Source organism: Panthera uncia (genome assembly GCF_023721935.1).
Source record: "Panthera uncia isolate 11264 chromosome A1 unlocalized genomic scaffold, Puncia_PCG_1.0 HiC_scaffold_17, whole genome shotgun sequence".
Lineage (NCBI taxonomy): Eukaryota > Metazoa > Chordata > Mammalia > Carnivora > Felidae > Panthera > Panthera uncia.
Window position 1 is genome coordinate 2,325,298 of NW_026057577.1, and position 15,316 is coordinate 2,340,613.

The 15,316-nt window shown below is 34.6% G+C and overlaps 1 protein-coding gene across 1 annotated transcript; it reads right to left on the minus strand.

The window, feature by feature from the left end:
- Nucleotides 1–4,071: 4,071 nt before the first annotated feature.
- Nucleotides 4,072–8,886, minus strand: LOC125935083 (olfactory receptor 2A12-like). The gene is given in 4 exon segments (XM_049648791.1): nucleotides 4,072–4,299; nucleotides 4,302–4,557; nucleotides 4,593–4,744; nucleotides 8,788–8,886. Coding segments are annotated over 4 exon segments (735 nt in total).
- Between the last annotated feature and the right edge of the window lie 6,430 nt (nucleotides 8,887–15,316).

A 15,316-nucleotide genomic window follows, 5' to 3' on the forward strand; every position in this document is an offset into this window, starting at 1 on the left:
TGCTTAATATTGGTGTGAATGTAAAATGGCTGTAAAATCTAAAGTCTATTTAAAAGGGAAAAAAAGTTAAAGCTTATTAAATTCCTCCTGGCAAATTTGAAATGGGACACTGTAAAAAACAAACAAATAAAAACAAAGAAATTCACCAAAACTAAGTGGACTGATATTAAAGAAACATCTGTAAACATGAAAAAAATTGGAATGAAAAGAAAACATTAACTTTGAACAAAAGGAACAAAAAAAAGATGTGGAAGAAAGTTGATAAAACATAGGATATAATATGCAGGAAACGACAAAATCCAATCTCATAAAGGCACAAACTACAATTTTCCCAGCAAAGTAGAGTTGGCTGAAATAATTTTCAATATATTTAATTAAATCAATATGTGTAACTAATAAAAGCAAGAAAATAGCTAAGGTGATAAAGAAATAAAGATGTGAAAATAATTAACATGTAAGTTATTGAGTCAGAACAGGGAAGATTTGATTAAAGTATAATTGGGGTTTCCAAAATTGGAAATAATTGTACAAAATATATAATAAAATTATAATCTGAGAAAATTTTTCAGAAGTTAATCAAGATCTCAGAATACATATTGTAAAGGCCCAGTGTGTACTTGTGACACTAGCACGGATGAGTCAATAGTAAACCATGTTCTGGGGAAAAATGTTTACAATTTAAAGCTAAAAATATAAGAGCTTCAAGATTAAAAAATAAAGTCAAGTACAGTAAACAAGGAAAGAAAACAAAATGTCATTAAGCTTCTTAAAATAATTTTCAAAACAAATCACTTGAGCAGCATCATGATTTTCATGAAAGTCAGTCATAGAAACAAATGTGTCATACCTGGATGCTATATCTAGCCACGTGGTCCTTCTTGATTTTAGAAGACAAGTTTTAGGCATTCACCAAAATAGGGAATGCTATAAGGTGTTAAGCCTTCATACTAAAACTACTAAACTACTAAAGGATAGTCTACTACTATAAGAAACTACTAAAGGATAGTCTACTCACAAGTGATAGCTTGAAAAATTCTGGCGGAAGTTTTGATGGTGATCATGAGTAAATTAATAAAATTGATAAAGCCCTAACTAGACTTATAAAAAAAAAATAGAAAAAGGAGAAAATACCTAAATAAACAAAATCACAAATGAGAGAGGAAAAGAAACAAGCAACAACACAGAGATTCAAACAATTATAAGATAATTGAAGAACTATATGAACAACTGTATGCCAGTAAACTGGACAACCTGGGGTGAGAAAATGGATAAACTACTAGAAATATATAAACTATCAAAAATGAAATAGGAAGTAATAGAAAACTTAAACAGTCTGATAACAAGGAAAGAAATTTAATTACTAATCAAAAATCTCCAAAGAAACTGGGTCAGATGACTGAACTTCCCAGGGGAATTCTACCAAACACGTAAGGAAGAGCTAAGACCTATTTTTCTCAAACTGTTACAAAAAATGGGAAAGGAAGGAAAACTTATAAATTCATTCTATGAGACCAAAAGGAGATTTCCCTGAGACCAAAAGGAGATAAACACTCCAACAAAAAACTACAGGTCAATGTCCCTGATGAACATGGATGAAAAATATCTCAATGAAATACTAGCAAGCCAAATCCAACAGTATATTAAAAGAATCACCACCATCAAGTGGGATTTATTCCTGGGATGCAATAGTGGTTCAATATTTGCAAATCAATAATGTGATACACCACATTACTAAAAGAAAGAATAAGAACCTTATGACCATTTTAATAGATGCAGAAAAAGAATTTGACAAAGTACAACATCCATTCATGACAAAATTTTTCAACAAAGAAAAGTTAGAGGGAACATACCTCAACATAATAAAGAACATATACAAACAAAACAAAACAAAACAAAAACAGAAACAAAAACAAAGATAATATCGTTGTCAATGGGGAAAAACTGTGACCTTTTCCTCTATGGTCAGGAACAGGAGAGGGATGTCTAGTCTCACCACTGTTAATTGACATAGTATTGGAAATCCTAGACACAGCAATCATACAACACAAAGAAATAAAAAGCATCCAAATCAGCAAGGAGGAAGTAAACCTTTCACTATTTGCAGATAACATGATATTCTCTATAGAAAACCTAAAAGACTCCACAAAAATGGTCCTAGAACTATACATGAATTCAGTAAATTCACAGGTTACGAAACCAACATATAATAAATAATCTGTGGCATTTTTATACACCAATGTAGAACAGCAGAAAAATAAATGAAGGAAACAATACAATGGACAACTGCAGCAAAAACAAGATACCCAGAAATAAACCTAACCAAAGATGTAAAATCCTGTACTCTGAAAACCATAAAACACTGATGAAAAAATTAAAGATGACATACAAAAAAAATGGAAAGACAATCCATGTTCATGGATTCTTCATTGGAAGAAGAAATATTTTCAAAGGGTCTATACTACACAAATCATAATTAATACAATCCCTATCATAATGCCAATAGCATTTTGCACAGTACTAGAACGAATAATCCTAAAATTTGTATGGATCCACAAAAGACCCCAAATAGCTACAGCAATCTTCAAAAAGAAAAGCAATGCTTGAGGCATTAAAATCTCAGACTTCAAGTTATGTTATAAACCTGCTGTGATCAAGACAGTATGCTATTGGAACAATAGACATGTAGATCAATAGAACAGAATAAGAAACCCAGAAAGGAATCACAACTTTTTGTTCAATTGATCTTTGACAAAACAGGAAAGAATAACTAATGGATAAATAGTCTTTTCAACAAATGGTATTGGAAAACTGGAAAGCAACATGCAAAAGAATGAAACTTGACCACTTTCTTACACCATACACAAAAATTTATCCAAAATGAATTAAAGACCTACATTTGAGATAGAAAACCATTAAAATCCAAGAGGATAACACAGGCAGTAACCTCTTTGACATTGCCTATAACAATTAATTTTTAGTTATGTCTCATGGATAAGGAAAACAAAAGAAAAATATTGGAACTTCATCAAAATAAAAAACAGAGAAAGAAACTATCATAAAATCCAAAAGGCAACCTACATAATGGGAGAAGATATTTGCAAATGACATATCTGATAAAGAGTTAGTATTCAAAATACATAAAGAACATATTAAACCCAACACACAAAGAACAAATAATCCAAATCAAAAATGGACAGAAGACATCAATAACATTTTTGCAAAATCATGGGATGGCTAACAGACACATGAAAAGAAGCTCAACATCATTCATCATAAGGAAACTTACATAAAAACTACAGTGATATATCACTACACAGCTGTCAAATGCAAACTGGTTCACCCACTCTGAAAACTGTATGGAGGTCCCTAAAAATTGAAAAGTAATACTATCCTAAGATCCAGCAATAGCACAACTAAGTATTTACCTAAAGAATACAAAAATACTAATTTGAAGGGATGTCTGCACCCTGATATTTATAACAGTATTATCTGCAATAGCTAAACTATGGAAAGAAACCAAATGTCCATCCACTGATGAATGGCTAAAGAAGATGTATGATATACATTATATATCAAGGAATATTACTCAGGCATAAAAAAGAATGAAATCTTGTTATTTGCAACAATGTGGATAGAACTAGAGCGTATCATGCTAAGCAAAATTAGTCAGTCAGAGAAAGATACATACCATGTGATTTAACTCACACTTGGAATTTAAGAAACAAAAGAAACCATCATGGGGAAAAAATAGAAAAGCAAACCAAGAAACAGACTCTTAACTATAGAAAACAAACTAATGGTTACAAGAGAGGACGTGGGTGGGGGTGGATAAATCGCTAATGGGGATTAAGGAGTGTATTTTTGATAAGTACATGGTTTTGTATGTAAGTTTCAATAACTAAATTTCATACCAAAGACTAACATTATACTGTTATGTTAACTGACTAGAATTTAAATGAAACTTTAAAAATAATAATATTATTTTTTGAAAAAAATATTATTCTATTTTTGTGGTTCTAAAAGTCAGGTAATCCAAATAAAATGCATTTTACTTTGTTTCATTTATTAAAATTATATATAATTGTTGTTTCTGCTCAATAATCTCCATAAAACTACCTTCATTTCCTTATTTCTCAAGCTATAAATAAAAGGATTCAACATAGGGTTGATGACCAAATAGAACAAGATCAGTTTGTCTCCCTCTACTGAATAGAGAGATTTGGGCTTCATGTTACCGATCCATCCTGTTCCATAATATATGGTCATCACAGTAAGGAGGGAAGTACATGTGGAGATCTTTGTTGTTGTTGCTGGTTTCGCTTACTTGATTGTATTTTCATCATGGCCACCAGAAAGTGAAGGTAGGAGGGTATAATGAGGAGGAAGGGGAATAACAATGTCTTAGCCCTACCTATGACCATCATGGTCTTCTGCAGAAATATATCAGTACAGAGCATGTGAAGAAGAATAGGCAATTCACAGACAAGGTAGTCAAGAACATATGGACCACAAAGTAGGAGAATTGTGAAGTAGAGAGGCACCACTGAGGCAAAAATACTGATGTCTAGGCTCCCATAGGCAATGCCACAAACACAGAGCAGTTGAACCAGATGAACAGATATTTCAGTGGGTAACAAATGACCATGTAGCAATCCAAAACTATCAATACAAGGAGAAAGCACTCAGTTGCCTCCTTCTGGTCAAAGCAGAAATAATATATGACTTTTCTGCTTGTAACACACACCTTGGGGACAACAAGTATATTAAAAATATGTTGAGAAAATCCAGATAGAGAGGCAGAAATCCATGCATGTCTGCACAATGGAGTTCAGAATGACTAAGGTGATAATGGCTGTGTTTCAAAAGAGAGTCTCACACCATCAAATGCAAACCTCATTACAAATATGGCTTGAATTGGAATGACAAGTTTTTGTGGAATTTCATTGGACATACATATTATTTAGACAAAAGCAGAATTCTTCTATCAGTTCAGCTATAATCCAACCACTAACACATTTTAGAGAAGAAAAGAAAATCATGTGTGTGACTTACAAATAATTTCTCCTACCTCTTCCCAAGTTGAATTAACTGAGTCACAGCTAAAACGTTTAGTAGGGGTGTGTGGTATGATTATATGAACATGTTGGTTCTAAAAAAATCTCATAAGCAATAGCCAGAACTTTCCAATTTTATGTAATGCTCCTTTTAATTGTTTTTAAAGTAATATTATTAAAGTGGAGTAGACATAGAATACAATTTTATATGAGATTCAGGTGTGTAACATAGTGATTTGATAATTCTATACAGTATACAATGCTCACCACAACTGTAATCACCATCTGTCACCCTCAGGCATTAAACTCCTTTGGATTCTTAATAATTACATGGAAATTATCCCTTCATCATGCCATTTTTATTCATTACCACATTTATCTCATTCTTAAACTTGACAACTGTAATGTACATTAAACTTTCAAAAATTATTTATTATTTTTTTTTAGAGACAGAGAAAGTGGGGAAGGGGCAGAGGGATAGCGAGAGAGAAAATCTTAAACAGGCTCCACACCCAGCATGGAGTGGCATGTGGGGTTTGATCCCACAACCCTGGGATCTTGACCTAAGCTAATATCAAGAGTCAGACACTTAACTGATTGAGCTACCCAGACACCCCCCCAAAATTATTTTCACAAGTTTTAAATGAGTCGGTTAAATTTCAGAAAAGTAAGACTTGCCAAAAATTAAAGGCCATTTTTATTCATTCTTCAACCATAAAAATAAATAAATAATATAAATATAAATATAAATAAACATAAATGTAATATCAAAAAAACTGACACTTAATACATATATCTATTGCATGAAGCTGAATTGAGAATTAGAAGAAAATGTCATTATAAGTTTTTTGGTTTGTTTGTTTATTTTGGTCAAGGATAGTAAGTTCCATGTGAGGATATAATTTACTTACTGAAATATATTAACATGTATAGTTTCAAAAAGAACACTGAGAGGAGCTTGTTATCTCCATGTTAATAAGCTAAACAAGCATATTTTTCTCATTGTTAAAATTTTCTGTTCATGAATGAGAGTTAAAATCTGTTATCTTTGGTGAAATTTGTTAACTCCATTACCTCAACAAGCCAAAAAACTCAAAGTGAAGATTTTTAAAAAGAATACTTAGAGATACTGTATCCATTGAAGGTCAAAAGTTTCTTATATGAAACTTTTTCAAGACTAGGGTCAATTCAAGGGAGGGTTTCCAATGTTTTGGTTTATATACCTCTTCCATTAAAATAGATCATTGTCAACAAGATGATGCAAAAGTAAATTTTATTTCAGTGTGAGCATTATTCCAGTGGTGTCACCAGGTTATGGCAATAAAAAACGTCACAGTGGTTAAAAGAACTTTGAGTATTCATTTGTTCACAATTTCTCACTTTTGGAAAAGTATGAAATAGCAAAATGTTTCTAGCCTTAAAACTATGACATTTATAAAGTTTCTGAAAAAAAATAAGCAAGAATGCACATAGTTTTGGGAATTGGAGCTAATGAATTAGTGTGTGCATCCTTCTCGAGTAGGATGGTATACATGTGACACAGATTTGTTTGTGAGATTTGTTTGCTTCCATTGACAGTCAGATAACTCTGTAATTTAAAGCATTTTGGACACAGCACAGAATTATTTTCATTGGTGTTTTCAGGGTGCCATTTATCTATTTAAATAATTATAATAGCTTTTAGAGTTTGGCTAGATTTTCAAGCAATGAGATGGGAATGTGTCAGTGGTGACAACTATCAAAGTGATTTAAATGTCATTAAGAAAGAAAAGTAATAATTTATGACATTCAGTTTAAGAAATATAACTTTTTCTTATTATCCATTAATTTTTTAAGCAATTTTTAACATAAAATATATGCCAGCTAGATGACTGGCAAGTAGTGAAAAAGTAAAAGTAATTTATAAAAGTCAAACAGAAATCTTCAATTCTAATGGGAAAATAAACCTCAAAATAAAAGATAGTATTATTTGACATAGATTTAAAATAACTATGGATTAAATGTTTAAGAAGTTAGAGGACAAATTTGGGATACTGAAAAAAATGAAAATTATACAATGGGGAAGAAAGTAAAATACAGAAGTCAATAATGAAACAATTGAATTAAAAACCCAATGGATAAGATTTACTTCAATCTCAACCAAATTCAAGCATGATTTTTGGGGAAATTAACAAGCTAATTATGAAATATGTATTTAAAAAAGTAAGGAAAATGGAAAGAATTGTGGAAAAAATTAAGTGAAATCTGTCGGATGTAGAAATCTTGAGTCAGATACGTAACTGACTCATCTACCCAGGAAACACTTGAAAATAATTTAAAAAGTTAATTTTAAATGCTATTGCTTAAAAAACAGCAATTATTTGAGGTAATGAAAGTGTCAGCTAACATTATTGCGGTAATCACTTCTCAATGTATAAGTTTATCATATCATCATGTTATGCACCTTAAAGTTACATACGTTGTATCAATAATATTTCAGTAAAGCTGGGGAAACTTATGAAAGATACAGGAAAAAATATATCACCTGGGCAAAAATGTATAAACAAGTAAATGAAGAGCACTTCATTCCTTCCTCATTACATATAGAACAACTAAGTTCACATGGATCATATGACTAAATATAAAAAGTAAAATTATAAAGATTATAGAAGAAGGCATAGGCAAAGATATATTAGAGGTGAAACAACCATTACACAAAAACTGGAATTCCTCAAAAAATAGTATATAGGTAGCTTAAAATATACTTGGCATCATTAGTAATCAAATGCAAATTCAAACCATAGAGATATAAAGCTTTCATAGTCTCAAATGACTTTTAATGACTGTTTTAAAAATATGCACAAAACAAAGCATTGAAAAGTATGCGATATAACAGAATTTTTATCACTAGTGGAAGTTTAATGTTATAAAAGCTGAAAATACTCCTTGATGTTTCTTATAAGATGTAACATGTGCCTATCCTATGAAACAGCATTAGACTTTTAAACATTAGTAATTTTTATTAGAAAGTGGACCTATAAAAAGTTGGCACATGTTCATACTAGTTTTTTTTCTATAATAATCACACATCAGACCCAATCAAAATAATCACGAGGAAATAAGGGAGAAACAGAGTAACTCTATATAGCAAACAGAGAAACTCTATATAGCAAAATGTCACTCAGCAATAAAAAAACCAAATATTGATATTCACAACCATGTGTGTGGTCCATGGCTACTGCAGTGTCCAGGTCTCTTCCTCTTTCTCCTCTGCTCCTGAGCTCCCCACTGCAGGCCAGGTTCTGACACCTGTGGTATGAAGGGTGGCCACTGAAACAGCAACAACAGAACCTGGAAGATAGCAGCCTAAGTGACCAGGGGAGAGTCAATGCCCAGGAGAAGGTTCTGGCTGGAAAACCATCTGAGAAGCTGTGTGGGGGGGGCAGAGTTCCTATTGATGGGGACTGGAGGGCATTTCCGATGGTCTACACACTGCGCCAGGCCCAGCAAGCAGGGCAGTAGGCACTGAGGTCCTGACCCAGGAAGAAGGACTACAAGAAGGGAGGCAACAGGTGGCTCAGGAAAGGCAGGAAAGTGTGTTTAGAGGTGTGGCCAGCAACAACACCAAGCCCAGTTTTAGGAAGGTCAGACATGAAACTCCCATGCCATCAGGGCCACATGGTATACAGTGGGGCCAACAGGGAGTGCCCACCACACTCCGTGCCTGTACCTCCTGAATGGGGAGCCTACTGACCTCCACAGGGTCACCCCCAGCCCATCCAGGTTCCGCAGTGCCACAGGCACACAGAGGGAGAAGGGGAGGCTCCAACCTGCGGGGAAGGGAGGAGGCCATGACAGGGGAAGGATGCTAAGGGACAGAGCACAGCTACAGTCCACCTTCTGGGGTACACCCTGCACAGTCCCACTTACACCCAAGAAGGTCTTCTACCATCACAGGCAACTTTGCACAGGTCCCAGTGAGGGCAGCCCATGAGCCTGTGCTGAGGATAACTACTGACAAGTACAGCACCACCAGACAGCCCAGAACAAGTACTGCCACTCAGCCCAGGGTGAGCCCTCAGGCACAGGGCAGAGGTCACAGCCCACTCCTCTTCCCACCTGCATCCACAGAAGATGCTCTGACACCTCTAAGAACTTCAGGTTTCTGACCAGGAGTCCAGAGCTTGAGTGAGAAGCAGAACTGCCTGAGCCTAGTCTGGCAGGGAAGGAGGGTGGCCCTGGTGGGGTCAGCCTGGAGGGGCATCCCTGGCACCGCATCTTCACTGAGACAAGGGGCTCCTGGCTTCCAGACCCAGAGGCCAGCCTCCCTCCAGGTTCCCAGGGCCCCATCACCTGGCTCAGCCCCGGCAAGGAACAGGTGCACAGGGTAACAAGGTTGTGCTGTGGGGTAGGGGGTGGGGTGTCTCCTACTCACAAGATTAGACTTAGGGAAGCCACAGTCCTGTCTGTGGGCTTCCATCAAGGAGCACCACAACCTTGTATTTGTTTTAACTTTGGACTTTATTATTTAGTCAAATTGTGGACAATGGAGGGGAAACATAGGTTATGCACAGAAAATGGCACCTACTTCTGTTCTCAAAGGTACAAATTTGTGCACAGAAAAAGACTTAGGTCCATGCTAGCATCTGGGAACAGTTCTCAAAGGGCTTACTTAGTTTTATTTTCTTGGATTTTAAGAATTCCTAACATCCTTTTTCATCCTGGATCTTGGGAGACAAATAGTGCTTTAAATGTCCCATATCAGCGATTTTATTCTCCAAGATAAGTGGTATCTGGCAACATAGTTCCTGTGACTGTAGGAGAGAAGGGAGTGGTTTTATAAAAGTACTTCAGGAACTTTGGTGCAAAAGTTAGATGAATTGGCTGAATCATCTCTATGGTAACAACTTTCTGTTCTTTATTGTCATTACTTCCTGCTGACAACTTAATGTTTCCATTTCCAATTTCTCCACATGCATAAAATCTTATGCAAAGGACACCATAACAGCACCTGCAATGTGAGTGTGGTCTTGGCATTCATGTGCAAATTCTCCAGAAGGCATCTGACCCCACAAACTGTACAAGAATGTTCAGTTACCTCAAGTTCAGTCCATGAAAACGTGTCATGTACAAGTCTTTTCAGCCCTGATACTAACCTTGCCAGTCATGTGACCCAGCCTCAGCCATGAGCTGACTGTATGAGTGCCCCCAGGGGGAAGTGCCTCTGGACCCAGTGGACTCCTACAGTGGACTCCTTATCCTACAGGCTGGATAAGGTGCCATTGTTTTAGTGTACTGAAATTCCATTTGTAATTGGGCTAAAGTTATTCAATAAGTTTCCCTTATAATCCATAGAATGTACAGTGATATTTTAATTTTCATTCTTTTTTTAAAGTTTGTTTATTTTGAGAGAGTCAGAGACAGCATGAGTAGGGAAAAGGCAGAGAGAGAGGGAGAGAGAGAGAGAGAGAGAGAGAGAGAGAACCCCAAGCAGTCTCTGCACTATCAGCATGGAGCCCTATTCAGGGTTCAAAACCACACAACCATGAGATCATGATCTGAGCCAAAATCAAGATTCATACATTTAAACTACTGAGCCACAGAGGCACCCCTAACTTCTTTCTTAATATTGATATTTTGTGAGTTCTCTCTTTTTTTACTCAGTAGGGTCTTACATATTTTATTATTTTTTTTCTAAGAGCCAATATTTATTTGGCTTGAATTCCTGCATTCTGTATATATTTTCTACTTCATTTTGACTTGAGTTTATTCGTATTATTATTTTCTGTTACCTACTTTCAGTAAAGTATGCTTTTTCTGGTTGTGTTATGTGGAAATTTACATAACATATTTTCAACCTGTTATTCTGATTAAGGTGTTTAAAGTTGCAATTTCACCATGAAGCCCTGCATTAGGAAGAAACCACAAATTTTGTGTTGTGCTTTTATTGTCAATATTAAAATACTTTCAAGGTATTTTCTATTTTGTTTTTTTTTAATTTTTTCTTATTCCCAAGGTTTACATAGAAATGGTTACTTAATTCTCAATTCTTTGAGAATTTTTATAAACATTATATTTTATTGAATTCCAATTTAACTCCATTATTAGAATATATGCTTCATATGATTTCCTTCCTTTGAACTATGTTGAGAATGATTTATGCACCAGCCTATGGTCTGTCTTGATGAACTTTCCATATTCACTTCCTGAGAGTTTGAAGGCATTCAGAGACTGTCACTCCAAAATATGCCACTTTGGCATGTGGATTGTTTTTAGTTATAGGCTCTAACAATAGCAGGTGAATAAGGACACTCGGACCCTCCTTTTTATTCTGAAAGCAGGAGATAAAACTCCCTGTGAAATGTGCCCTCCTGTACAAGGAGGGAGACATCCTTATCACCAGAGACAGGGAATTTAGGATTGACAAGGCTGTAAAAACAAACCCTGTTAATTCTTCACTATTTCTACGTGTAGCCCAAACCCCTCTGTTTTGCAAATTCTTCAGAAATTCATTGTTTCCTCTTTTGAAAGATATAACATTTTCCTGCTCTGGTCACAACTGCAGGTCTTCATTGCTTTGTAAATGCTCTCATGTATGTGTAAAATCTCAATGAAACTTGGACACTTTTCTCCTGTTAATCTGGTTTATGTCAATTTAATCTTTAGGCCCAGCCAGAGACTCTAAGAAGGCAGAAGAGAATTTTTCCTTCTCTACACATAGAATGTGTGTTTTGAAGATAGTGCGTTGTTTTAATGTTTAACTGGATCAAATTGTTTGACAGTATTTGGAAATTCTATATACTCACTTATATTTTTACTGATAATTACTTAGTATTTATCAATTATGGGGAGAGAAGATATTAAAATCTCTGACTATGATAGAGACTCAGCAAGTTTTCCTTGCACTTCCATAAATATTTGGCTTTATGGGGTTGGATGTTCTGTTGCATTGCTACATAATTTTATAATTTTATAATTTGAAATATTATCCCTTTCTTCCAGTATGTAATACTCTTGATTATATCTCTCAATAGTCTTCACCTTGAAATTTATTTGGTAAATGTCATTGGTCACCATTTTCCCTCTGCTTAAGATGCCCATAGGATATCTTCTGTATTCTATCCTTTTCTTTTTATGCATATCTCTCTTTAGAATGCATCTTTTATACAGTGTAAATCAAGTTCTTCTTTACCCAGTCTGACACTTTCTGTCATTACTTGGTGTTTTGTGTTTCAAGTCTATTCCTATTTAATTAAATTTCTGATTCCAATTTTAATTCTGATTACTTATTGTCCCTTCATCCTGATTGCTACTGCTGTTGTTCCTCAGTTTATCCTTTCCTGTCTTCCTTCCTTCCTTCCTTCCTTCCTTCCTTCCCTCCTTCCTTCCTTTCTTTCCTTCTTTCTTCTCTTTCACTTCTTTCTTTCTTTCTTTCTTTCTTTCTTTCTTTCTTTCTCTTTCTTTTTGTTAATGACACATTATTTTCCTGTTCCCTTTCCTTTCTTCCACTATACTGTCACTATACATCCATACTTCCTACTTGCCTCTTCTTCCCCTTGAATCCACCGTGAGAATTTTTTGAAGGATAGAATACACGTTATTAGTATAAATGACATATAACCCTTATAAAGTGGCAACACAAGTAGAAATTTGATAAATTTTTCTACAATTTATAGAAATTATAATTTTTTCTATGCATTTTCCCTCCTGTATGACCAGAATCAACAATAATTCTTTTATTCTATTTTTACTATGTTACTTTTTGTCCTCATTGTTTTAAATTTAATTCCCAGTTAGTTAACATATAGTGTAATAATGATTTCAGGAGTAGTATTTTGTGACTCATTACTTACATATAACTCCCAGTGATCATCCCAACAAGTGTCCTCCTTAATGCCCATCACCCATTTAGCCCATCCCCTGTCACCACCCTCTAGCAACCCTCAGGTCATTCTCTGTGTTTAAGACACCCTTATGGTTTGTCTCCCTCTCTGTTTTTAATCTTATTTTTTCTTCCCTTCCCCTATGTTCATCCGTTTTGTTTCTTATTCCAAATATGAGTGAAATCATGTGATATTTGTCTTTTTCTGACAAATGTTTCTGACTCATTTCAGTTAGGATTGTACACTCTAGTTCTATCCACACTGTTACAAATGACAAGATATCATTATTTTTTATCACTGAGTAATATTCCATAGTTTATATGTATACCACATCTGCTTTATCCATTTATCAGTCAATGGACATTGGACTCTTTCCATACTTTGGCTATTGTTGATAGTGCTACTATAGACACTGGGATGCATGTGAACCTTCAAATCACAATTTTTGTATACTTTGGATAAATACCCAGTAGTGCAATTGCCGGATCATAGGGTAGTTCTATTTTGAATTTTTTGAGGAGCCTCCATATTGTTCTCCAGAGAGGCTGCACCATTTTTCATTCTCACCACTAGTGTAAAAGGGTTCCTCTTTCTCTGCATCCTCTGAAACCACCTTGAGATTTCTAGTGTCCATTTCCTGCACCTGCATACACTTCCTCTTCCTATGTCCTATTTCTCAAATATAATAATCATTAGTCAACTTTTATTACATATATATATATGTATACGTATGTGTGTGTGTGTATATATATATATATGTGTGTATATATATATATATATTAACTCTGTTATTGCACATTAGATACTTTTATGGTGTTTATATATATACATACTTACTATCATGTTAATTTTGTGTGTGTGTGTGTGTGTGTGTGTGTGCATGTGTGTGTGTGTTTAGTAAGAGAGAGAGAGAGAGAGAGAGCGCCAGCTGGGGAGAGGCATAGAGAGGGAGACATAGAATCCAAAGCAGGCTCCAGGCTCTGAGTTGTCAGCACAGAGCCCGACACCAGGCTTGAACTCACAAACTGTGAGACCATGACCTGAGCTAAAGTCGGATGCTTAACCGACAGCTACCCAGACGCCCCACTCTCTTGTCTTTTAGATGACATGATAAAAATAAAGTAAAATTGCTCATATTTGCTAACTTGTTAACCATTTGTGGTGACTTTTGCTCAAATAAATTAATACAAGTTTCCATTTGGAGTAATTTTCCATCAGCCTGAAGATATCTTTTAACATTTTATGTCATCTACACAGGCTGGTGACACATTATTTCTGCTTTGTTTTATGTTAATAAGGAAGGTCCTTAATTTATTATCATTTTTAAGGATATGGATGTTTGAATTCCAGAGGTTTTTTTTTATTATTATTTGTTTTTATTTTTTTAGCCCCTCACCATGTCTTTCTGTTGTCAATTGCCTACCAATTTTTCATGAAAACTCAGAGATGACTTTTAGCCATTTCTCTATATATTAAATGTGACTTTATTTCCTGTGGTTACTTGCAAATTTTATCTTTAGTGCAGGTTTACAGTGGTTTGACTAGTGTGTGCCTAGACATTGTTAACTTGATAATGATTTTGGTGAGATTTTCTACCCTTATTTTTCTTTTCGTGGAAATCTGTCAGTTTAAATATCTGAATTGGGAATTAAATCAATCACTATTTTTTTTCATATTTTTTTCCTCACAAATCACCTGTTTCCACTGTGGGAATATAAATATACATAGATTAAAGAATGTCCTATTGTGACGAGGCTCCCTTTGGTGCTACTCATCTTTTTCTCATTGTTTTCCCTCTATTCCTCAGTTTAGATAATTCATATGAATTGCCTTCATGTTCAATTTCCCATTTTTCTGCTATCTCTAGCCACCAGTTTAGAAGTATGGAAAACTTGTATAACCACCATTTGTCCTAAAGAAGAATTTCTAATATTACCATTCACCAAATTATTACTTCCTAGCTTGTGCAAAAATGGTATCTTAATTGTTCTTAACAAATCCATATTGCTAAATTTCTCTTATATTTTTGCTTTTTAATTATCCTATATTGTTATAGTACCTCTGTCACTTTAAATGTATTAGATTTTCATGTGTATCAGTAGTACTAAATTGCAAAACACATGTACTTGAAGAAACTGTGGGAAAAATATATATATCTTTTGAAGGTTTTCATATAAATAGTAATGTCATAAATAAAATTGAACTGAAATGAAGTATAAAGCAAATTAATAATGCATATGTTATTCCAAAGTATGATAGAGTTTATGCCCCTACTAAAACATTTCAAATTCTATTCCAAGGTGTAATTCTTGTGTGTGTGTGTGTGTGTGTTTGAGTTCAACTTGTTGGATTGTAGACAAAGTTTTTAGAGCAGTCTTATACCTAATGCAAACACACACA